The sequence below is a fragment of the Pholcus phalangioides genome, unplaced genomic scaffold (genome assembly GCF_987345545.1).
Source record: "Pholcus phalangioides strain wild (caught in Gottingen) unplaced genomic scaffold, Ppha-v1.0 ptg000015l_1, whole genome shotgun sequence".
Lineage (NCBI taxonomy): Eukaryota > Metazoa > Arthropoda > Arachnida > Araneae > Pholcidae > Pholcus > Pholcus phalangioides.
Window position 1 is genome coordinate 15781125 of NW_028301608.1, and position 26307 is coordinate 15807431.

At 32.7% G+C, this 26307-nt stretch overlaps 1 protein-coding gene across 1 annotated transcript; it reads left to right on the forward strand.

Moving 5' to 3' along the window:
* On the forward strand, positions 1 to 26307 carry mIF2 (mitochondrial translation initiation factor 2). Its single transcript, XM_089242917.1, has 17 exons — positions 1 to 274; positions 771 to 999; positions 1765 to 1873; positions 3054 to 3116; positions 4370 to 4493; positions 5776 to 5936; positions 8150 to 8323; positions 8419 to 8468; positions 8567 to 8656; positions 12403 to 12527; positions 16310 to 16388; positions 18738 to 18863; positions 21632 to 21857; positions 23068 to 23208; positions 24785 to 24949; positions 25671 to 25811; positions 25935 to 26307. The coding sequence occupies exons 1-17, from the start codon at positions 255 to 257 to the stop codon at positions 26105 to 26107; spliced, it is 2196 nt and encodes a 731-aa protein (XP_089099043.1). The 5' UTR covers positions 1 to 254; the 3' UTR covers positions 26108 to 26307.

Here is a 26307-nt window from a genome sequence, read left to right on the forward strand (position 1 = left end):
ACAACATAAGCGAAGGGGTCACGACCGTCCCGACTTTGAAAAACAACAAACACAGCGGTCACATGGTGAAATTAACAAAGTCTACGAATCCACATACAGTTGACGTTCAATGTTGATATTTCTTCCTGGATCTTGTCCTCCACTCAGTAATAATAATTCAAAGGCAAGATAAGATTGTTTCATCGGCGAAAACGAAAATTCACTCTTCTCTGTCGTTACAAAAAAAAATGTTATAGGCGCATAACAATACTGTGATGTATCATGTTGAATATCGGTAAGATAGAATTATATACATGTGCTTTCGTTGAATATTTGTTGCTACAGTCTAACCCCGTTAATGTGTCACTTGGGAAAAAAAAAAACCCTCGATAGAGCAATAACCTCCCTACAACAATTTTTTTTTGTCCACAAAGTATTGTTATATTATATCAAGGTTTCACTGTATATGCAGGAATATAAATGGAAAGACTTGCCTGAACCAGAATTTGTTCACCTTCTCTAAAGTATTTACACAAATTAGTGGAACTACCAGTTTCGAACGCCCCCAGGTTCCTATCGCTTGTGTGCAGTCTAAGAAAAAATTTTCTTTATTCTTTGGACTGTTTTTTTTTTCCTTGAAAAAAAAATGCTTTGCTCCTCAAATTTGGATTTTAATTTTTTTTTCATTTGTTAAGCTCTGTATACAAGTATGAAATTCAAACTATTAATGATTTCATAAAGCTGAAAATTTGATTTGATTAACGCTCATTATTTGTTTTCACTTTCCTCAGGTTTTTTAGATGCTTGCAAAGAAAGCTGAGAGAGGAACATTATCACTATGGTCGTTTCACAAACAGCTCACAGAAAAATGTCAGCATGCGCTCCATCAGTACATTACGTATTTATTCAAAATCTGGAAACTTCGAGTTTAGATCATCTCCATTCCTCTGGCTTCACTCTGTATCATCGTTTCATTCATCAGTTCCCTTACAGAAGAAAAGAAAGACAAGAGAAGAAAAAGTATGCACCGCAAATGCTATATTTATTTTCTGCAGTGAGCAATTAATGTTTGTTTTCAACGTCATTAGTTGGGAAATCATGAGCAATACAAAAGGTTAAGGTTGTTGGTTACGATTTATTTTAGCGAAAATTTTAGTCCTTCTATTAACTTGTTTTTTTTTCATTTTTCAGAAATTGTTTGTGTTCTCTTAAAAAAAAAAAGGAAGCTTTTTTATAATCTAGGCTATCTAAGAAATTCGGTTTTTTTTAACTATGTTATCTGTGGATTATGGATAGAAAATTATGATACTTATTACTTAATTTTTTTTCACTCTCTATATCAGTGATTTCCAACGTGGACATTAACACCCCTGGGGGAACGATGGAATGTTCCAGGGGGTGGTAGAAGCTACGAGTATAACATAGGATTCTATGGGCTAGATTGCGTTTGGGGGCAATGGGAGAAAATAATTTCTGAAGAAGGGGGCGATGGGACGAAAAAGGTTGGGAAACTATGATATAGAGCATAGTTTCCCAACCTTTTTCATCCCATCGCCCCCTTCTTCAGAAATTTTTTTCTCCCATCGCCCCCAAACGCAATCTAGCCCATAGAATCCTATGTTATACTCGTAGCTTCTACCGTCCCCTGGAACATTCCATTGCCCCCAGGGAGCGTTAACGCCCACGTTGGGAATCACTGCTCTATATGGTCCATCTCTAAAAATATAATGAGAAGAAAGTTTTTTTTAAATTTTTGAAACCTCTAGTAAAATATTTTTCTTCCAGGCATTCAAAAACATTATTCAGTTTAAGCCGAAGCCAAAACTCCCTGTTATACATGTTTGGCCTGGTATTACTGTATCTGAACTGGCTAAAACTGCCAACAGAATGATTGGTAAGTGTATAAGTGCTCCTGAATGCTTAGAAGTACTGAGAAGTATTTTAATGTGTTTTAAATTCTTAAAAGGCTCTTTGTTCCATTATTTTTTATACATATAGATAATTGATACATTTTGGATCAAATTAACAGAATTTAGTTCTCTCACACACACACAGAAATGTTTGCATTCAATTCAAAATTCGTTATATGATTTTATTTATTATGAAGTTTCATATAAACTCTGTTGCATGTAAACTTAACATTTTCTATTCACATTTATGATGAAACGATTTTTTGTCATTTTGCCATCATGAAGGAGCAAATAAAGTCGGTGTTTTGCCTGCATGAGAGATGAAAACCTTCATTAGCCAGTGGTCTAGTGTAGGGCTTGAGAAATTGGAGAAAAAAATATTAGGCAACAGCCAAATTTATCAGAAGCCGAACATGGATTTTGCTCAAGAAAAACTCTTCTAAATAATGTTGTTTTTTTTTTAACTTTCTGGAACTTAATATCTCCTGCCCATGTTGTAAAAATGCACTATCACAAGGTTGAAAAATTTCATGTCATCCTTAGGCCGGGATTATGCTATAAGAATTTGATAAAATTCTTTTATAAAACTTGAAAAATACATCAATAAGCATATTGGTTACATTCACAGGCTTGTTGGTTGGGTTTGTTTTCTTCAAGTTTTATAAAAGATCTTATGTCAGACTTTTATTGTATAATCCTGGCCTTAGACACCAATTTAGCAATTAATTACAAAAAATTTTATAGGCCCTAATATCAATTTTCCAGTCATCATGGCTATCTGGCACCTGGGATTTGTCAAGTCCTGGTCTAGCGAGATTACAATAAGTGTGTACTTTCATTTTCCATATTCTCACCTGATCACAGATTCTTTTTGGCGCTTGCCACTTCTGCAGGCAGAACTCTGAATTAATCCACTCACTTATAATGGCAAAAAAAAAAGGAATACTTACATCATAGTAGTAGAGATAGCCAAGAAAGTTGAACTTTTTTTAATATCAATTTTATTGCATTTGTTAAGAGCATTCTCACAACTTATTAATTTTCTTAGATCGTTAAATTTATTTTCCCCCATTATTTTTTTCCTATGACAGCAATCTTAATTTTTCTTAATCATTTGTTGTTGATTAGTAGTCTCACTCTATTAAACATTATTTCTCTTATTAGGACAGGTATTTGAAGCAATGACCTACATAGAAAATTGTGATCAGTATAGGAAAAGCTCATCGGGTAAGTAAACACTCAGTGAAAAACATTATTACTATACAGTAAACTATGGCTTGGCAAATCAAATGAAATTTAGACATCAAGCATTTGTTACCAACAAAATATGTCCAGAACAGTACATTTTTGGACTTGTCTGGGACTTAGTGATTCCCCCCCCCCCCATACTAGCATACATGCTGACACAATTTCTGATAATTTTATGCTCAGATTTGAATTGTCATGCTGTCATACATGAAAAAAATTAGGCGCCAATGTCAATTTTCCAAGTTGCCATGGAAACCTGCCACCCGGGATGTGTCACGCTCTGCAGTAAACCACTAATTTAATGGACTGATATGAAGACAAGTGTATGTAATAAACATGATTTTTTTTTACTATTCAGACACACCTGTTGAGAATCACAGCCCTGATACTATGTACAATATAATTTACATCTTGAATATTTGGCAGCATCCTCGCTAAGCTATCTCATGATACAATAGGGAGTTGTAGAACGCTGTTTCGATGTCACTGGTCTATAGCCATTATTCAGTGAAGTTTTCACTACTGTCAATACCCCTTCCCCCCCCTCTCTTCGCGTCTCAAATGTCATTTGAGTTCTGTTTCTTGTAGCATAAATTGTGTGTCTTGCTATGTCAATTTGTCGTTTTTTGTACATTGGTTGCAATCTCAAAAATTGCTTCTTTTATATGAACTCAATGAATTACTTTACTAGCCATGCACAACCCCAACCTATTTCCAGAAGAGGCAATGAACCCAATGTATTTTAGTTCATTGAATTACTATCATTAAATTACTGGGCATGAAATATGGAAGCCAGGCATAGGCGGAGATTGACTTGGAAGTCTGGAGGGGGGGGGGCATGATGATGATGATGATGTCATCTCATATATACATTAGATCAGTCGACTCCACCTTTGACGCTGGGGGGGAGGGGTGCAAGGACCTGGATTCGATTCCCAGTGGAGAATAGAGATGCATTTTCTTTATAAGTTTGCCTCAGCATAATATCCAGAGACTTTATTTATTTCCTTGATGCATTTGGCTGAGAAAAAACACAATCTCTCTCTCAAATGTAATAAACTTAATGAAACATAAATTTAGGAATTATAGTCTCCTATATCATATAATTTTTAGCTTAAGAAAAAAAATTATAACAAATTTTATAAAAAATTTATTATAAATATTTTAATATAAAATTTATTCTATTTATTTATTAAATTTAAAATAACATTTTATTTTATTTTTTAATATAGCTATCTATGACAGAGTAGTTTTGGAAGAAATTGCAAAGAAATTAGGATATCGTATGTATTTTGGAAAAAGGCCTGGCATCACTCAACCAGACGATCAGCAAAAAACAGAAGACTTATGTAGGAGGTTAGACAGGATTTTTAAATTCCAAATATGTAAATAAGTAAAGAGTTAGGAATCCAAACAAAATAAAAAAATAAATAATTGATAATAAAAGGCAAGAAGTAAAAAATATAAATGAAAAGTAAAATGAAATTATGAATGTTCTATTTACTAAGTTGGTTCTGTTTTCAATGTCAATCTTTTGTAGCCAGTAAATTACTTTGATTTAAAATATTATTTTATTTTGAAAACAAATTCAAACCCTGATTTAATGTGGTGAAAAATACTGGCAGTTTCATTCATTGAATTAAGTGATCAACAATCGTCCGAACCACAGAAAAAAAATGAAAATCTTCAAAACCATTATTAAAATCAAAAAAATTATTAAATTAAGGCTCTAACCTATTCTAATTTTCAAGTTTAAAATGGGCTGTAATACAAATTATACAGTTGTGCATTTTTAATGTCCAACACTTATTATTAAAACACCCAGTTATATTTAATTACTGAATATCCTGCCTATAATATGTCATATAATCCATGTATGCAAATTTTTTATCTTTGAGAAAGCTTGGTAGTCATCATATGATCATGGTGCCATTTATCAACGTATACAAATTTCTGAAGATTTTCTGCATCACTGTTAATGAAATCTTAAAGAATAAAAAAAAGTTGTTGAACAGGTTCTTTGGGGAAAAAAATGTGGATTCTTCTACGCACATCTATACACCATCTGTTATCAATTATTAAAAAAATATTTCTTGTGGACTATGTTTAAAAATATTTATTTTAACTTCAATATCTCTTAGTAAAAAAAAGAATCTGCAGATAATACTCAGCATTCTAGTATTGTCTGCTCTAAGGAGGATTTAGAACTTTTTCAATATGTTAAATAACTTTTATGTGGTGCATATTTTGAATGTTGAACTCATTTATGAAGAAATCTAATTAAGTTAAATGCATTGAGTGTATGATTTTGATATATAGTTTGGCACATTTCAGTTAACTTCATAACTGTATAGAGATGTATCATGATTAAACACTAGCTGAAACAATGTCAAATTGCAAAAGTTTGAATTGTAAAACAATATTTTCCATATATGTCTATCTGGCGATTTCATGTATTCACTGTCCATAAGAATTCAAGCTTCAAATAGCAAGGCCCTACTGTGCCAGTGTAGCTTCTTTATTATTACCTGTGATATGAATTACAGTGAAAGTTTTCTATCCTAGTTCATCTTTATTGATATGTTTAATAATATCCCTTGCAATTGATAAATATTTAACTTATTTTAATTTTGCTTAGACCACCAGCGGATCCAAAAGATCTTGTTAAACGACCACCAGTTGTTGCTATAATGGGCCATGTTGATCATGGAAAAACTACGTTGTTGGATACACTTCGTCATTCATCAATTGTGTCTCAAGAACATGGAGGAATAACGCAACACATCGGTGCTTTCACAGGTCTGGAGGAACTGCTTCTGTCATATCAATTTTCCATTCATATTTCTGTCAAAGTTGTTCTAAATAATAAGTAATGATATCAAAATTTTGTCAGTAAATTCAATGGGATATTTTTTTCTTTTCCCATTCATATTCTATTGCTACAATGATGATTGTATCCTTTGATATCATATATGATGCATAATTTAATTTTCAGTTTCCATTAGCACTCTTTAAAATGACTTGGTTATTAGTTGTAGCATCAAATCTAAAGGTGATGCATGAGCTCAAGCGTCGTCGGTACTTTGTAATGTAGGACTAAGCACCCTTTGAATTAATTCAGAAATCAAACTTTTTTCTATATTAAACTTAAAGTGAAAACTCATGACTAAAGCATTTCTGGTTATTAGTCAATGGTAAAATTGTCACTTTTGTGATTAAGTTTTTATTGGAGTAATTTATTTGTAGCTTTATTTATTTTTACCAATTATTGTGAGGAAAAAAACTGTAATGACTTGAGAAATAAAAAATAGTAGGCTAAATCATAGTAGACTTGGCATTACTTGAGTGAGTGAAACATATTGTATTGGCCTAAAAGCTCCAATAACTTTTGTAATATAATGGATGGCTCTGAAATGCTTGTACTTAATAATAAACTTAATGTTATAAATCATGTGATCATTAATACAATCAAAGGATTTGAATGAATAATAATCTCTCTGGTTAAAAGACCATAATGAGGTTGAGTATTGACTCAATGTTTCTTCAATACCAGTGGTAGTTATCACGAACAGATACAGGTATCCCTTGCTTTAAACACAGTCTCACTTTAGGTGATTTTGCTATAACATGATTTTAAAAAGTTGATTTTAGAAATCATAACTTGTGAAATTCGGCCTGGAGTTTGATGTCAATCTTGAAAATGGGCTTGCAGAATTGAAGATATAATGTAGTTAAAATGACAAATTTCCGTTGGATTTTCTGGTTTAGACAAAACAAATGCTGAAATCCAATTCACCAGATCTCACTAATCAACATCTTTTTATAACATTGACAGTGCTATCAGAATTTCAATGAAAGAAAAAAGTCCTAATAAAACTAGAATTTTCGTATTTGCAAGGAATATTCAGAATTCTCTGAGAACTCTTTTAGTACTGAAGTTCTCATAAAGAGATAAAGAACGTAACGTCATCTGAATCTCCAATTTTTCATTAAAAAAAGTTATCAGCCTATCATACCAGGTTCTTCAGGAGAGCGAACATCTATACTTGCACTAGAATCAATTAGAAGTACCTACTGAAGAGACAAGTCAAAAGTATTAATTAATTTTTTTTCATACAGCTTAAATTTACTGGATTTATTTAAAAGTTTTAAATTCAATTCATTCAAAAAAAAATTGTTGCTGGAAGTTGGGTTTTTTTAAATCATTCTGAAGAAAACCCTGATCCCTATCTTCGAATGTTAAATTCAACTCACCTTAAATGACTTTCGTACAACCAATTAATCACGTAAAGTGAGAGATGCCTATATTAAACGATGTCAATGTTTTGTGTTTCTTAAGTTCTTTAAGTTGATCTATTGATTCCCATACCAGTTGTTGCTATATATATAACACTCTCAAATCCTGTACATACAAACGGAGGAGGGGGGTTGCTTTCTCTCACCTTAGATATTCATTTTTTACCTGAGGGAGTTCAGTCCTGACTGTAAGGATTATGTGTGTGCTATTGTTGAAGTCAAGGCTGAACTTTCTGAGGGTGCTATAGCCCAGGTCGATAAGATACTCCCCTAAAGTACCAAAGTATGTATAGAGGTGTCGCGAGTTTTATACCCAGTTTGTTCTTGTCAGAAATTTTCCTATCACAGCGGTACAACAGAAATGGTGACATGACCTCAGAAAAAAGAAATGCTACCTCAAGGAGTCCCACACCGAAGGATTAGGGCACCAACCTGTTGGTGAGTGTAAAAAAAGGCTGCCATTCGGAATTGGCAATAAATTGTAGGTCCTGACCTAAAGCCCTCATGTACAGAAAATGACTGAAGTGCATTTTTTTTTAAATTGAAATACTACTGTAAACAAGCTCATAAGTGACTTGCAGACTGAAATTTTTTTCATTGTCTTTGGTAATTTCAAATTAACGTTTCAATATCATATCATTGTAGCCCGTGCAGAATCATATAATTTAGTATCTTCTGTAAAAGTTTATATCAAATATTTATTTTATATATTACAGTGAAACTTCCAAAAGGACAAATAACATTCCTGGACACTCCAGGACATGCTGCATTTCATGCGATGCGAGCTCGAGGAGCTCATGCAACTGACATAGTAGTTCTGGTTGTTGCTGCTGATGACAGTGTTATGGAACAGACGCTCGAGTCTATTCGCTTTGCTAATGAGGCTAATGGTATTTTCTTTTTTTAAGAAAATTTCATTAATTTGTGTTTGAGATTCTTGATAACCACTATATCAGTCTTAATGCTTTAATAACTTTTTTTGCAGTTCCTATGATTATCGCCATCAATAAAATTGATAAGCCCGTAGCTGATGTTGTAAGTATGATGTAATTTATTTCTGTTTTTTCTACTCAAACTATGTCATCATGTACCGAACGTGTTAAAACTATATTTTTTTCTTCTTCTTTTGTTAGGAAAGAGTAAAAAAAGATCTGCTGGGTTATGGCATACAGCTGGAAGAATATGGTGGTGATATTCAGTCTGTGTGTATATCTGCGCTGAAAGTAAAGTTTTCTTCTGCATTAATTTTACCACTTCACAAAAATTGATTTTTTTAATATGTTGTGGCATGGTATATTGTAAAAAAACAAAATTTTTGTTTGTTATTGTTGTCATTGAGCCATCATCATTAACCAATACAATTAAGACTGTAAGACTGTAGTAGTAGTGTCTATATAGAAGATGAGTAATAGCAGCAGTAGAACATGAAACACTCATAACTCTGACTACAAAATGTGTTAGGGCCACATATACATTCATACCACATATCCCCGCATGTAACTCAGGAATTAAAAATTCTTCAGAGAAATGCTTATGAGGTGCATGTATGGTTAAGTAGGCCATTTATTAAGGGGCAGTTGAGGAGCTTATTTTCAAAAAAGAGAACACTTTTGGTTTTTTTTCTCCCAAAATGCACTTTTTAACGATTCATGAATCTTTGGGATGAGCTCGGTCAGATTTTGCAACCAGGATTATTCAAACGGGAATATTTTTGGGAGAAATTGCAATGTAAAGTTAGTCCTTTCTACCAAAACGGAACATACCAACCTTTTTCATACATTTTGCTATTTTTCATCTCTTGATAATAGACCTTTCAATAACGGACAACCATGAGACCGAAAATTTTTTCTGCTAATAAAGTGTCCATTAATGGATAGTAAGATATATTGAGTCCTGTCAATTTAATTCAAAATCTTGTTTGTCAGTGAAAGTGCCCACTAACAGGAGTGTCCGTTATGGGAAGTTCCACTGTAGAATGAAAGGGTTTTCTCATGTTAATGATGGGAGGACAGTGAGGGTACCTTCCTGGGCTAGTCAAAACATTCTGGAATCCACAAGTGGCGTAGAGATTTCCAATTTTTCAGGCTTTGACCAGCTCAAATTTTTATCAAAATGTAACATTTCCACTAATTTTCTTTCAAAGCAGAACATGTACAAAATTCAAATGTGGATGTTGATCAAGAAAAACTCTCTTGAATGTTCAACAAGAAACATAGTATTTAAATATTTTTCTACCATTCTTATATGCTATCTGTTAGGCTCTTTTCTACTTTTGTAAAGCAAATGTATTCATCTGGAATGTTTTTTTATTTCTACTGTAAATTTAGCAAAAGTGGAAATGTTCACTTTTAAAAATTAAGCTCCTCAGTTGCTTTCTCACACATATTGCTTTAAAAATGTTTTCTTTTTTCTTTTTCCAATTCATCACAAATGTTTTTCTGGCAAAATTGTCTGCATGATTATTTTGCTTTGAGTTTCCCTCACTGTGAAGAAAAATAGAACTAAAATATTCTGTTCAATATATGCAGAATGAACCTTTTCTTCACTGAAGAGAGAAGGTAGGCTTTTTCACTGCCAGATTGAGCCCGGTCGATCAACTCATAGCATCCTGCGACATGTAATGCCTCGGAACCATAAATGGTCACGTGAGATGATTATGTTCGTAACGGGCCATGGTCCATTTCCGGCTAACCTTTATAGGTTCAAATCAATCCCCAGTGATAAATGCTCATGTTTGGCCATAGGCATGCCTCTTCACTACGCAACTCTATGCCCCAAGACAACGGCTTTCCACTTCGGAGAGCCAGCTGAACATCTGCGAATACCTTGGCTTGAGTGCATCCTGAAGCGAGAAGATTCGAAAAGTAAAATACGTAAACTGGTCCGCTTTCTAGAGCAGCACCCTGAAGATATCAGAACTACAGTCCCGGAGCCAGAACCAGATAGAGAGCCACCTATGCCAGTTAGGAGATCCACTAGACTACGACGTCAACTACAGAATTATCCAAACTTTCTGTGCATTATGCGGTGTTTGAGTCGTTTTTCTAGCAAACTTACTGCTGCAGACATCATCAGTGTAAATGATGGTAGTTGAGGAGACGATGTGATCTCCACTGTTTGATCTCTCATCTTTTTCCATCCTTCCAGGGAAGATCTCTGATTTTTTTTCATATGTTTGATACAATGTCTTCTCAGTACAACTTCTGTTCTCTGTGGAACGGGGGAGGGGGATGTCATTATAATGAATGTCATCTGTGCAATTGCTAACTCATTTCGATTCTAAAACTGGTAATTGAAAGATCTTTACTGCCATATTGTGCTGACAATTAAATTTAATGATGATATATATATTGTACTTGTATTTTTATATTTTTGCAGAATCAAAATTTTTCTTAAAACATTTGTTACCAATTTTACATCTAATTAAGAAAATGCTAACTATTATTTACTCTCAACTAGCAATGCATCATAAGATTTATGACTTAATTTTCCTCTTTAGATGTTCTTTGTCCCCGTTTGCCACTTTCAGTAGCTCAATACCTCTCATCTAGGTATGCTCTTCATTTAGTGAACTTGTGTAATTCATGTTCACTTCCACCTCATTTCAGTAGGATTATATTTTCAGTTTCATGTTTTCCTTATCCTTGAAATTCGCCCTGACCTCTTTCACAGAAAGGGATATACACCGCACAATGAAATATAATTAGTAGATTTTTAATTTATGGGAAAAATTCTAATTTATATAATTTTTTTAAAAATTGATTTGTTGTATGCAGATTTACACAAATATTCCGCTGAACTAAATATTTGGCAAAGGGGCCAAAAACTGAATAGCAGCCCAATATTCATCCCATCTCTAGTAAGGAGAGAAAAATATTAGCTATTATCTATCTTGTTAGCAAATATTCTAATGAGCATGAAATGTACAAAAAACTCATAATAAAATCATTCAGCAAATAAAATCTCTAGCTCGAGATATCAAGGAAACAGTTATTTTCCGGATATTATGCTGAGGTGAACTCTGAAAGAAAAGTCATCACGTCTCTGCTGAGACTCGAACCCAGGCCCTCTTTCATACTGGGCAAGCATGCTACCATCTACACCACTGGAGAAATGACCCTGCCTTCCTTATTTCAAGCATTGTGGTTTGAGGCGCTGAAGTAGAGGCATTAGTAGCCTCTCTTAACTTCAAGGAAATGGCCCCCGGGTGGGACTGTTTAGAGAGAGAGAGAGATGGCTTTTTCTCAGCTCGAGATATCAAAGAAACAGTTGTTTTCTGTATATTATACTGAGGTGAACTTGGAAAGAAAATTCATCACGTCTCGACTGAGAAAAAGCCATCTATCTCTATTTCTAAACCGTCCCACCCGAGGGACATTTCCTGAAGTTAAAAGAGGATACTAATGCCTCTACTTCAGCACCTTACGCCACACTGCGTGAAATAAGGAAGACAGGGTCATGTCTCCAGTGGTGTAGATGGTAGCATGCTTGCCCGGTATCCAAGAGAGCCTGGGTTCGAGTTCCGGCGGAGACGTGATGACTTTTCTTTACCTCAGCATAATATCCGGAAAAGAACTGTTTCCTTAAAATCTCTGGTGTTTTAAACAATTCAAAACAGCAGCATTTGTATGCTGCAGTATACAAATGCTAAAATAAATACAGCAGCAACTTTATTGTATGCTGCTGCTGTATTTATCTTATAAACAAAATGACTTTTATTCTTCTACTCCTCCATTTCAATTGATTTTTTGTGGATAATGTTTTGGGAGCATGTGGAATAATTAACCGGATCTCTTTTATTTTATATGGATGATTTTATATGTAAAAGTTTAATTCTGGAAACAGGATTTCTCATAATATGAGTAACTTTCAGGAATGTACTGATTTTGTTAGTTGCGTAAAACAGACAAACACACACCTGGTTATTTTTATTTTATTTTTTTATTTTTTATTTTTTGATACCATTTAGAATATGAATTTGGACGTGCTGACTGATGCAATATTAGTTCAAGCTGAAGTTATGGAGATAGCAAGTGATCTGAATTGCCCTGTAGAAGGTGTGATTCTTGAAACATTATTGGACCATGGTAAAGGGTGAGTTATTTTTTAGATCAGCGATCATCTTGCCAAAGTTCATCTTGACAATTCGAAAAACAAATCCTTAAATTATCTTAATTTTTTTATTTATTTCTTAATGTATGCATAACTTCTGTCTCACAGTGATCTGTGGTTTCTCCATAAAGAGCAATAGACTCATAAGACTGAAAATTACTCTACATTAAAAAAAACCCACTAATTTTTCCAATTTGTAAAATTGTTAAATTGTAAAAGAATTAGCAAAATTTAAAAATAGAAACGTACAAGGGATAGTGGTATGAAAGGATAGGACTTTGGAATTTTGTATTTAAAAGCTATACCAGCCAGGTGTTATCCAGATGTTAGTTAAAATTTAGAGTCCCAAAGAATATAGATCATGAAAAAAACCTATAAATTTGGCGCGAAGCACATAAGGAATACAGAACCAAAGAAGTATAAAAGTAGCTATAAATATGGGGACCGAAAATAATCATAAAAAGGGTGCAGGACACTATGAAAGAAATGGGTATAAGGTTAATATAGTAATAGAATTCAGCAGCTCATATTTCAATAATATTTGCAGCTGGTCAGAATTTTGTATACACGTTAAAGCGTGAGAAAGTTCGGGGTCAGAATAAATGGTATAGGTTAAAGGAAACTTGTGAATTCTGGGAATAGTTCCCACAGGAACGTTAACTGAACCAAAAGGGTAGCAGTAGCCAATGAAATGCACGTCTATATGAAAATTTTATCCAATAATGAAAAGTGAAAAGTTTGGTAAAGAAATTTAGGAAAGAAGAAAATCTGAATTAGCAAATGACATGAACTTTATTGAACATAAGGAGAAGTCGGCGAATAGCTGAGGGAAAAAAAGAAGATAAAAAAGGGTTGAGAGGAGAGTTAAAGAGGAGGAAGTAAGATAGAGTGAAGACAGAAATTAGTAAATTTGGGAAGGTTTTGCCGAAAAAGTCTGATATGGGAGTAGACAGAAAAATTCAAGATAAGGCATACATGACCGGAATTGGGTAAGTCACACTTCTGCCTTTACGAACCATTGTTAAATGATCACTCTCCATATACAATAGAAATATGTAATGCACATATTAACTTTTAATGTGTATTGCATTAAATATGTCATTTATCCGAGTAGCTTATTAATTAGAGGTAATTATAGTCTTAACTTTGTCTCCTTGGACTTGTCATTTTACACGAGCCTGTGGTTATTGATTTTCATTAACAATGCAATGAACTGTTGGAGCGTAAATTATATTAATATAACAGATTAAGCATACTAAGTCTTGTTGGTGAATCAACGGTTTAACGAAATAGAAGGCAGCACTTCTAAATAGTTTTTAAGTCTCTCAGAGAAATGTTCATGAGATGCATGTTCAGTCATCGCACAATAGATCTAAATCACAGAGAGCATGCAGACCTTCAACACGATACTAAGAATAACATGAAAATTCAAGCATTTGCCATTTTTGCTTCAAAATAAGTAAGAAAGATAGCAGCATATCAACATCACTTGAAACAAGCATTCACAACATAGATATGTTAGGGCCATGCATAAACCAGAGCTGGACAAATGTAACATAAAATAATACATCAAATCAATATTTTACACGCCCAAAAAACATTGCTTAATTTTCTGTTTTAGGCAAATTTTTCTCATGCATTAAAAATCAATTTGCTGCTATCTATTGATAAAATATAGATAATGTAGAAAATATTATTACACTACATTAAAAAAAATTTCAAATTATTCCTTTGATAAAATTTCAAAATTTTCTACAACACTGAGAAATTTTCCATACAGGCTAATTTTGGAGAATTCCTCCCCCCCCCCCTCCAAAGTTTTGATCAATCGATGAGCATATCGGTTACATTCGAGCGAATACAAACTCATTGGTTACATTTGTCAAGTTTTGTAAAAAAGAATTCATACAATTTTTATAGTGTGGCCTTAAAAAATTTCCCTTTTCATAACATTTTCCCCACACATTCAAAACAAATGTGTTGCCATCTGTTGATGAAAATGCTTACTCAAGAATTTAAATAATGAGAAATATATATATATATAATTTAAATATATATATATACACAAAATTTCACATTTATACCAAACTGGACCCAACTTGAACGATAGGCTTCTTCAAAAGTTTGTCAGAGTGGGGCAAATGCCCAAAAAGGGCAAAGAACCATCGGGCAACATTGTTTCTTGGGCCTCAACAATGACTTTTGGGATGTTTACTTTGGTTATCGTGGATCCCTAGCAATGCGTTTCGGACATGCGTATGCCTTTACAATGGTTTGTCATTTCTTTAATGCTGCCAGTATTGACCTGTATATAATAGTTTATTCCTTTATAATGGTTTGTCACTTCTTCAATTTCAATTTCATTCATCACATCATAAAACTTACATTGGCAAAACGAAGAAAAAATCCATCCAAGGGGTCGTTGTCGATCCATATTGGTGGACACGATTATTATTAAGTTAATTTTCAAACACGAATAGTAAATATTAATAATAAACTAATAATTTAAAAAAAAACAATGAAAAAACGCAAGACAGAGAAATCATCTAATGAATATGACATACATACACACACATATACGCAGACACAAAATATTACATTGATTTGAATTAAGATTATTGATTTGTTTTATTAATATAAAATAAATTATAAATGAAGCAAATAATTAGTATTAAGATAAATAATGGCAACAACGGAAGGTGCGATTCAGAAATTTTTTGAGTGATGGGGTAGTGTTTTATCCTTTTTTTTGCGAGAGCTCAATAGGGAAAAAATATATTGCATATTAAAAATAACTTTCAATATCATTTATAGAGAGCAAATATTGTTTGAGACGTTTTTTTAATACAAATATTGAAGTGCAGTCAAGAATGTCAGATGGCAGTTCTCCCAGTAATTAAAGCAAACCTAGGCAGCATCGGATATTATAGCTAGTGATACATATATTTGCATTTCTCATGCATTTGAACTCTCACAATTTCCCATGAACCCTAAAAAAAATTTCCCCCTATTTTTTGGCATACATACCAGAGCGGAATTTTTCATGTTCTGGGCATGTCGAGAAGGCAATAGATTTGTCCAGCCCTGGCATACACTTAGAACACACATTCCGGCATGTATTAATTCGTTAAAAATTCCCCTGAGGAATGCTTACAAGGTGTATGTATGGTTAAGTTGTAGATCTTGCTTGTAACATTAACCACATAGTTGGCAACAACTGACAAGTTGTTGCAAGCTGTTTTGAGCATTAAAGTAGTCATTTTCCACTATGAAAATTATGCATGTGTCCTTAAGCACATAAAACGTTGGAAAGTACTGGTTTAGAAAATAGCATACTTTTAAATCGATGTGCATTCGATTATTCAGAAATATTGATTTACTGAGACATAGGCTCATTTGCATCAGATATTCCTCGTTTTACTATGTATGATTCTTGTTTTTCACTAGTGCAAGGAATCCATGACAGTGCAGAAAATGAGTCATACTTGGAATGACCTTTCCTGGTTTTTTTTAGTTATTACAGTAAATTGATGCAACTTTCTCAGTTCTGTTCCAATGAAGCCAATCAGCTTGTTTGAACGACTCTTTTCTTTGGGGGAAGAACTTTTTTGAATAATTTATTTTGCAGGAAATGGGATTATTCTTTTTTCCCCATTGTTAGTAGGGCTTTTTATTTCCTGCCCCCAGAATTAATTAGCTGAATAGTTTTGCTTTAAAAATGGCATTTCTTCCCTATTGACCTGGTTTTTTTTTTCTTCTTGAAGAAAACTGGCTACAGTGCTCATTCAAAGGGGTGTGCTGAAAAAGGGTCTTTTCATTGTTGCTGGAACTGCTTGGGCAAAGGTATGAGTATAATTATATGTTTCAATCTACTAAAAGCTTTTGGTAATACGAATTCATATTGAATATTTTCTACATAAAATGTTGATTTCTGATAAATTGTTGATTGATACTTAATTCATAAATCTTGTGTATAAGTTTACGTAATTCAAGAATTTGATGTAATTTTCTATGTATGAATTCATATTTCAGTTCAGATAGTATAAATGCATTCATAAAATAATATACCCAAATGAGAGAATAATAGTGATCCCTATTTATGAGTTGAATGCTTATTAAATTCATTCTTCTAAAGATATTGGGGAAAAAATCGATACCACATTTTCGTCCATGACTTAATAAGAATTAACCCTTTAAGTGGTTTTAAAATTTTTCCTGATTCACATTATAACCACCACATTGGAAACCCAACACGAAATAATAATAATAAACAAGGAAGGGGGAAAAACTATTGTTTTCTGTTATTTATACTTCATGCAACAATACTACTTTAACTCATTTGCATCATTCGAAAAAGTGGGAAATTGGCCCATATCACCAAAATATTTTTACTGTATAAAGTTAGAAATATTTCAAAATGAAAAAAAAAACGAAAAACAAAATGACGTATACAAAGAATTTATAATTTTGCTTAGTTCAATGAAGATATACATTGAAAATAATTTGAAAAATTAAATTTATAGTTTTATACAGTATGATAGTACTCTAGTAGTTTGTTCTTATGCATTATAAACTATCTGCGCTTTGCTGATAATGGCTGGAAAAATTCCGCACATATATGCACTTATGATGCAAATGGGTTAAAAGGAAAACATTGTCTCTCTCCCCTTCTGTTATTAGACTTTGAAGAAAAATTGACTCCGCCCACTGGTATTTGATTGATAGGACAGTGTGGGGGAGGGGAACAAAAATATTTTATCAGGAGAAGAAAGCATTTTGAGAGAGATATAAGAATCCGAGATATTTTAGGATTGCCATTTTGAGAGGGTTTCAAGATCCCAAGATAGCTCTGGATTGCAGCTGTAAGGGTTAATCATTATCAATTTGTAGGAATCCATTGCAGTTTCTCTCATTTTATGATTTTTTCTTGATTTTTTGTGACCTTTAATTTTGTGATTATTCATTGCTTTGAGATTGCATGTCGATATAGACAGGGTGTCATAAATTTAAAAATACATAGTAATATAGTACATTGTTTTCAGACCCCAATCACAAATACTCAGTAGAGAATGTTAATGCCTCAATTCTTTACTCACCAGAGTGACTTGGCATTTGGACTTTGTCAAGTCCTAGTCTTCAAAAAGTTATGGGGAATTTATTGATTTCTAATTAAATTTATTGATCAAATGAAATGTGTTTGCATATATCAAAACTAAAACTTAACTATATTTAAATATACTACTACTGTTTTATCATTACTAAGAATTTGCAATAGAGTGTGGCCAGAATTAATGTAGCCCAACTAAACTATTAATACTCTTTCTGGTATAATTCAAGTGTATTTTGTGACCAAGAAGGGGAAAAAACTCTTCTCATTTTTTAGAATGGTAAATTTGGCTTCAAAATGTTGCAAGCTATCATTGGCATTTTGAGTGAAACCAAAAACAGGTTTTTTTTCTTTCTTCCAATGCAGCCCAGAAAACTGAAAAGGTTACACACTCCTGTCTTAGAGAGTAAAGAGTAACCCTTCATTTCTAGAAAATCCTTAGAAATGACCCACCCAAATCAAGTTAATTTACTATGGATAAAATTCTAGGCCAGAAAAGAAATTGCGTTATAGGGAGTAGCCCTTTTACACAGATGACATTTAAATGTTTATCAAGTATTAAACTTCAAAAATACTATTTTATATAAGACATGAATGTCGCTCTCCACTTGTTAATACAAGATATGATTCATGTCATATATATAGCCCTCTGGTGGCTCGTCGTCCATGAGCTATTAGCTGATCGGTTTCACCGTCCATTGCACGGTTCCGTTCGGCATATATACGCTCTAGCGAAGGAAAATCTCTATCTCCTCTGTAGCTTAGTGGTCAGAGCACTCGTCCGGCAATCGAGGGACCCGGGTTCGACTCCCGGTAGAGGCAGAGATGAGTTTTTTCCTTCCTTAAAAAATTAACATTTCAAATAATAAATATCTTCACAACATCCAGTCTTCAGTATATCTTGTATTTTATATAAATTTACGTATGTATTTTTATGAATTTATACATATTTTTAGCGAGAAAAATTAACAATTGCTTAATATAATTTTGGTAGAATTACAATTTTTGAATAACCAAGACTGAACATGATTGAAGTCTGTGCCAAATTGTTATATCGCTACGTGACTTGTTTTTTATTTTAAAAGGTCCGTGCAATGTATGATGAGCATGGTGAAACTTTGACAGAGGTTTCACCAGGGTTGCCTGTACAGATTAGTGGATGGAAAATATTACCAGAAGCTGGTCAGATAGTGTTGCAAGCAGAATCTGAAGTAAATTTTTTTTTACATCTACTGAATACCAATAATTAGTTTATAATAACTAATTTGCTGTTCCATCCCTTGTATCTAAATAGTTCCTAAATGATACCTTTGAAACCGAAAAAGCACAATGTCCATCAATTAAGAAACATAAAATACAGTGAAACAATCTTCACTGAATTAATTATTCCTCATTAATTTTTTTTGTAATGCACTCAATTAAAAAATCATGCAAGTATAGCTTTTTACTTGTTAATTTTTACTATGAATAGTCCGTCAAAGACGTTTGAAGGTTTGGCAATATGCCGCAGAATTAATTGTAATTGTGATAAGTTTGAAATTAATCAGAAGGAAGAATCAGGCAGAAAATACCCAGAGATTTTTAATTTCTTTGCTTTTTGGGAATGTGTATGGCACCATTACTGATATTATTGTTGCTTGGATGCATGGACATCAGTCCCACCTACATAGAATTTACATAAACGAATGTTTGAAGAACCACTTGGTTACATATTTTGATTTAATTCCAATAAACAGGAAAAAAAAATTATTATTTGTGGATACAGCAGACTCCGGACTATCTGGCCTAATGTGGTGGAAGGGCCAGGCCAGATTACAAAAAAAGCTGGATAAACCAGAATTCTATAAATGTTCACTTCCTACCCCACCCATACCATTGAGAAAACACCTTGTAGTAAAACCCACTCTTATTCATGTTTTCATAACCTCCCAGTACAGGCCAGTATTTTATAAATGTTATGTACTGGATTTTCTTGGGAGGGGGTTGATTCATGTTTTTTTTATTGTTACCCAGTTTCATTTTTTTACTGTAAAAATACACCATCGCTACCCCCTCCCCTTCTCCTGGCATGCACCTATGGTATTGTACTTTTTAAACTTGACTACAGAAAATAAGTCCAAGAATAAAAATATTGTACACATTTTAAGATAAATTTCATAATGTCCAACTTAATTGCGGGGTATATAAAATCATGTAAACTTTACAGTATGAATGCGTAAACTTTTAAAAGAAACAAAATATTAATGTATACTTAAATCTTACAAAAGTTATTCAAATTTATTATACTGTTCATGAATATATATAAAAATGATTATATAAATCCATAACACTTGGAACGCCTTAGCAAAGTAAGTTATTTCTCATTTTATCACGGGGAATTGTTATTATGTAACTAGGAGGGATAGTGCAGAGTCTACTGTATCTATTGCGTGTTTTCATTCAAGGAAACTTGGAATAAAGTCACTTCATAATTGGCAGGATTCTGAATTGCTGCCACAATTCTAAACACACTTGCTACTCTACCCTGACTCAGCATAATGGTGACAGAAAATCATTAGGAGAAAACTAAAAAACCATGGTAAACATCGGCATTCGCCAATGTACGTAATGCCTTATGTATGTACATACCTTATAATGTACGTTTGCCTTATGCACGATGTATCTTTACTTTCCAAACAACATTGTGTATAAAGATCTTAGACTGGAAATAAGCATTCAGTTGAGGGGCTTCATTCACTGAAACTGTAAGGGGTCTTGCCCCAAAGCAGAATGTTTTGCATTATTCTGCAATGTGAACTCTGTTAAGAACCGTCGGCCAACTAAAAATGTTCTGCAGTAAAAAATCCCATGAAAAGTTTTCTACATTAAAAATATATATATATTCAGATTTTTCTGTAACGTATGGTGCAGATTTTGGCATATTCTGTTTGGGCGGTGGAGGGTCTCCTACCTTTTAATGTGAGAAAAAACTTTCTTATGTAGAAATATTATTAAAAATATCATTTATCCATTTATTTATTTCAAATTTTTACCACACATTTCATTGTGTTTGCTATCTTATGCCAGTAAAAAAATTTACATATTTCCAACTCTTAATTTTTTACAAATTTTCAAAAAAATTTATTAAAAAAAAACTTGGACACATGATAAAATTACATGAAATCAATGCAATTGAATAAAAATGATCCAAAATAAAGAAAACTGTTTATTGTATTCATAAAATGGTGAAAAATAGAGATTTTATCAGATTAATTTTATTCAAAATTAAATTTTAACTCTTTAAGCGGCAATCAGAAATTACTGAACCTGCCTTCAAAATGCATGTTTCTTCTAATGAAGTAGGCTTTCTTCCGATTTTCAGCCGGTGCAAACTAAAGGGTATAAGGAAAATTTTTCCATTGAGAAATCAACTTTACAAAATATCTGGGCTTGTCAGTCAGTGATAAAATAAGAGGCTTTTATGAAGACAAGATATCTTATCAATGCCGCATAAAGGGTTAACTTATGATGGATATCAAATATTTTCTTTATTTTCAATCAATTTTTATTCAATTTCATTGATGTCAAGTTATTTTATCATGGGCGCAAGCTGTTTTTTATGCATGTTTTTTTAAATTTGTATAAAATTAAGTATTAGAGATGTGTAAAATTTTGTACTGATATATATATAGGATAGCATGCACAAGGAAATATATGTGGTAAAAATTTTAAATGAATCAATGGATAAATACTATTTTTAATATTTCTACATAAGAAAGTTTTTTTACTATGTTAAAAGGTTGAGGATCCCTTAATATACCAACTTTTTTCCCCCCATGCAGCAAAATTTGTTGAAAAGAAAATTGTGGAAAGTATGTTACAGTTCACTTCGATTAGATCATTGTATTTTTCATGTCCAAAAAAAGTTCACTGCTACTAGCAAATTCATTTCAATTAGCAAATGATGCTAAAAGTTCTGTTTGATAAAAAAAAATTCTAGAAACATGCTCAGAAAGTTATAGAGTATCGTAAAGCATTTGAGACGGAAGAGAAGATGGCTGCTGAAAGTCTAATCATCAAAAAGAAGCTGGATGAGCATTTAGAAAAATATAGAAGTGAAAGATATGACCGCCTGCTCAGGGGTCGTTACCGTAAAGGTAGAGGTGTTGCCAAAGAAAAGGAGTATGTCATAGACACATCACCTGCATTAGAATTTGTTCTGAAAGGTAATCTAAACATTCATATTTTTGGTTACAATTACTACTTTCATTTTGGATGACATAAAATACTGTAATAAAGTCACGACTCATATAGCTTTTGAAGTTAAATTTTAGCTCTTGCAGCTGATTCAAAGTCACAGTGTATCCAATAGTTGCTTTTTTTTTAATGTTTAATTAGTAATGTTATAAAATCCTCAAAGAAAACAGTAAATGAATTTATTTTTTAAATGCAAAATTAAGTTTATTATAATTTTTGTATTTTTCAGTTCTTGAATGAAAATTACATGCAGCTTATATTAAGCTGCAGTGTAAAAAGCCGTATCTATTTACTAGTAACTTTTCTGGATTTGGCTTATTTATAAGGCTTGCAACGAAGCTGATTATATTTGACAGAATTATGGTGCATATATATATAAATTTGAATCTAAATGCATTTGTTTCTCATGAATAAAGTAAAAATGCAGTAATGGTCTGTCATAATAAAAGCTCACAATACTTTCTCAAATAATATATATATTTTTTTTATATATATATCTTTGAAAAATATTTTTTTCTGATTTACGGTATAATGCAGTTGGAAAAAACTAAGGCCACTATTATTATAGCTTACACTACTAAACTAGAAGAGTGGCACTCTTCTAGAGAATAGACACTTGTCTCAGTACGTTACTCTACCCTGAGTGCCCCACACACCAAGATGTTTCAAAGATGGCTGTTTCCAGAAGTAACCTCTCAATTTTCAAGTTATTTATGGTTGAAGCGACTTTTGCCTCCTCTGCACCTCCCACTACTCTACTGCACACCAACTCTGGTCATGTTGCCATACGACAATTTCCTATAGTTGGAAATGAAGATGCCGTCTAGTGGTGGTTGCCCCAGGCTCGATAGCCACAAGTTCTGAAGAACTTGTTTTCTATATTCTTCCCCAGATCAAACCGGTGGACCCTGATGGTAACCTTCATGGTGGGAGATGAGCACCTGTAACCACATATTGTAATGAATATTTGTAGATTTGTTTTCACTGTTATCACTTTGAGCTCTAGCCATGAATTTAGTAACATATTGTATGATTGCATTCAAAATTTTATGTATCCTTACTAGACATTTTACCAGTATGGCACTATTGATTGAAACTAAATAAATCAAAAATTTCTCAAATAATAGCATATAATTTTTTTTTTTAATATAACCATTGTTAACCTTTTTGCATTCACAGGTGATGTCCATGGATCTGTGGAAGCTTTACTCGATGTTTTGGCTACTTATCAATCACATGATAAGTGTCGTCTAGAGCTTGTTCATTATGGTTTAGGTGATATCTCTGAAAATGATGTCATATTAGCTGAATCCTTTGAAGGTTAATATTATTATAGTTTATTTAATTACTGAAATATATGAAAATTCACATTAACAATGCTCAGGCATCTAAATACTGTTGAAATCTCAGAATTGCCACACATCAACTGTGTTCTGTTATTTGTCCAATACATTGTAGCTGCTTACATTTCAATGTTTTCATGGAGTACATCCAAACTATCTGACTTATTTGCTGTATTGTTGTTTTTGAATTTTTGGAAGACATAATGCATAACAAGCATACTTCAGAAAGAAACTTCACATAAGATATACAACTGATAAACAGGGCACATTTAGACATGCGACAATTCATTACAAATTCCTCAGAGGAATGTTTAAGAGGTGTGTGCGTGTAATTTAGCGGTCTAGCTGGCTTTCCTCAATCACCTCTGTTCGTCCTTCATTCTCACATTCCCATGGGTAGAAGTTGAATATGTTAGGCTTGGGATGGAAAATCAACAGCATATTTACAACTTATCCATCGATCTTGTTGTAGATAAAATATCTAGTCTCATATGAGTATAGGTCGCAGGTAGAGGTATAAAATAGTTGTCCGAAGCACATATCAAGATACAGTGCACTGGTAATGTCTTAAAGAAAGAAGGACCCAATCAAACTATGGGATTATGTTAGATAGTTTAGATTAGTTTATCTTTTAGTTTAGATAGTTTATCTTTTAATTTAGATTAGATAGTTTATCCCACATGGTTACACCCGATAAATTAATATCTTTTTCCATATGAATGTGTTAAGTCTCCAAGGTCCAGTATACAATGTGCAGTACAGTCAAACCTTGTTACTACGTCACCCGGTTAACACGTCACTCCGCTTACCAAATCACTTTTTGGAAGTCCCAATTGTCCTCAGGCAGGAATTGGCAAGCTATGGCTTACTCCGTTTAACGAGTCACTCCGCTTACGAAGTCATATTTTTGCTCTCCCAAGAGTGACTCATTAACGAGGTTTGACTGTACCACACTTTCTGGACACACGATAACTAGCTGTTAATGTTGAAATGTCAACGAAAATGAAACAGCTCGCAGAAGCAAAATAGTTCACACCTATTGTGTCAAATTACAGCAGCGGTGTACAAACCGTTTCAGTCTGCAGATCAGAAATATGATATGGCTACCGCTCACTGGTCAGAAACTGATGTGGCTATAGTTATGGGGGGTATTGATACATTTTTTTAGGAACACCTTAGTGGGTCGAATTTCACACATGGGGTGGAGGTTGTGCGCACTTGGTTTACGTATCATTCAGTTTGAATTGTTATTAATTACATTTTGCTCTGTACTAGAAATCTAATTTCAGTCTATTTCAAAAATATTGACAAATAAATTGTGCATAGCTTGTTTTAGGCCCCTCTGCATATTTATATTTTGTTTCAACATTTTTCATAGCTTCAAATGATTATATATATATAAAATCACATAATATATAGTATCTTATTATAATATATATCACATAATCACATATATATATATATATATATATATATATATATATATATATATATATATATATATATATATATATATATATATATTTTTTTTTTTTTTTTTTTTTAATACACAGGATTGATATATGCTTTTAATGTTGGAGTGTCTCCGAAAATGAAACAGCTCGCAGAAGCGAAAGGTGTCACTATTAAAAGTTTCAATGTTATATACCATTTGATTGATGACATCAAGCAAGAATTGTCAATTCGACTACCGAATTCAAGAGAAGTGGATATCACAGGTTTGGTTGTTGCATTACCGTCATGATATACAGTTGGATCCACTTATAATGAGCCACTTTTAGCAAGCAGATTTTTCATGGTAGCTCATATTTAACAAGGGAATTCAAAAGGAAAACTTCAAAAAAATGAATACAAAAATGGGAGAAAATAAAAATTAAAACCACAAAGCCATTTGAGTTTCTTCCACTGCTTGCATAATATGGAGATAATGCACTTGACATTGGTTGACTGACAATCAAATGGTTCTACCAAAGGCTTATCACCCACTTAAGTTTGTTGTCAATGTATAGGAATAGCAACATTTCATTTAGAAGGAAGGAACAGACATGAAAAGTGAAGATAAGAATTTAATCAATCACCCATCTGTTGTATTCTTTATTTTATGTGGGGAAGGGGGAAAATATCTTCAAAAGAAAAGTTTTCATCAGTTAAAGTTAAATAGAAATCTTGAAGTTGGTAAGAAAAGGAGAAAAAAAAATTATTTGTAAAATATCAATATAATTTCATATATATACTCGCTATAATCGCTTAATTTTCAAAACTGACAGATTTTTTTTTACTTGAAAAGATATTTAGAAAGTAACTGGATTTAATAACTATTTTCACTGAAAATGAGCTCCTTGTTATAAGCAGGCCTGACTGTACATTTAAAAAAATTTAATGTGTGAAAAGTACATAATGTAAAATATGACAAATAATATAAAATGATTTATGTTTCAGGTGAAGCCGCTGTGCTCCAAGTTTTCACTATAAATGAAGGGAAAGCAAAAATTCCGGTAGCAGGATGCAGATGCACAAAAGGGACACTACAGAAAGGAAGTTTATGCCAAATAATACGATCTGATGAAGTAATTTACGAAGGTATTTGTTTTTCAGAAAATCATTGAAGCAAACGTTTTATTATTTGATGGTTTTAAATGGTGAAAAAAGTTTAAAATCAAATTACATTTGTTATATGTAATAGAAACTTCTCTTTTCCGTCAGGCACACTGACATCTCTGAAGCATGAGAAATCAGATGTTGAAACCATAAAGAAAAATGTGGAATGTGGTGTGCGAATTGATAATTCAAATATTGATTTTATTGTAGGTGATAATATAGTTTGTATAAAGGAAAAATACGTTCCACAAAGGACTGACTGGGATACTGGATTTTAAAATTTAAGTGTAAATGCTATACTGTTACCGAAATTCTCTCTCCACTGATACTTTGATGATAGAAACTTTGTGCGTAATAGGGTCATGTACATTCATTTGAATTTGTATTACAAATATATTTATTATTAAAAAAAATACAAATATAGATTCTGAAGAGAAACTATGTGAACTTTAATGCAATAAACATTCTTTTTATATTA

Coding starts and splice junctions, on each gene's coding strand:
- mIF2 (XM_089242917.1), top strand. CDS start 255: ATGTATCATGTTGAATATCG. Junction 275..770: donor ATGTATCATGTTGAATATCG/GTAAGATAGAAT, acceptor CACTTTCCTCAG/GTTTTTTAGATGCTTGCAAA. Junction 18,864..21,631: donor TGTTGCAAGCAGAATCTGAA/GTAAATTTTTTT, acceptor AAAAAATTCTAG/AAACATGCTCAGAAAGTTAT.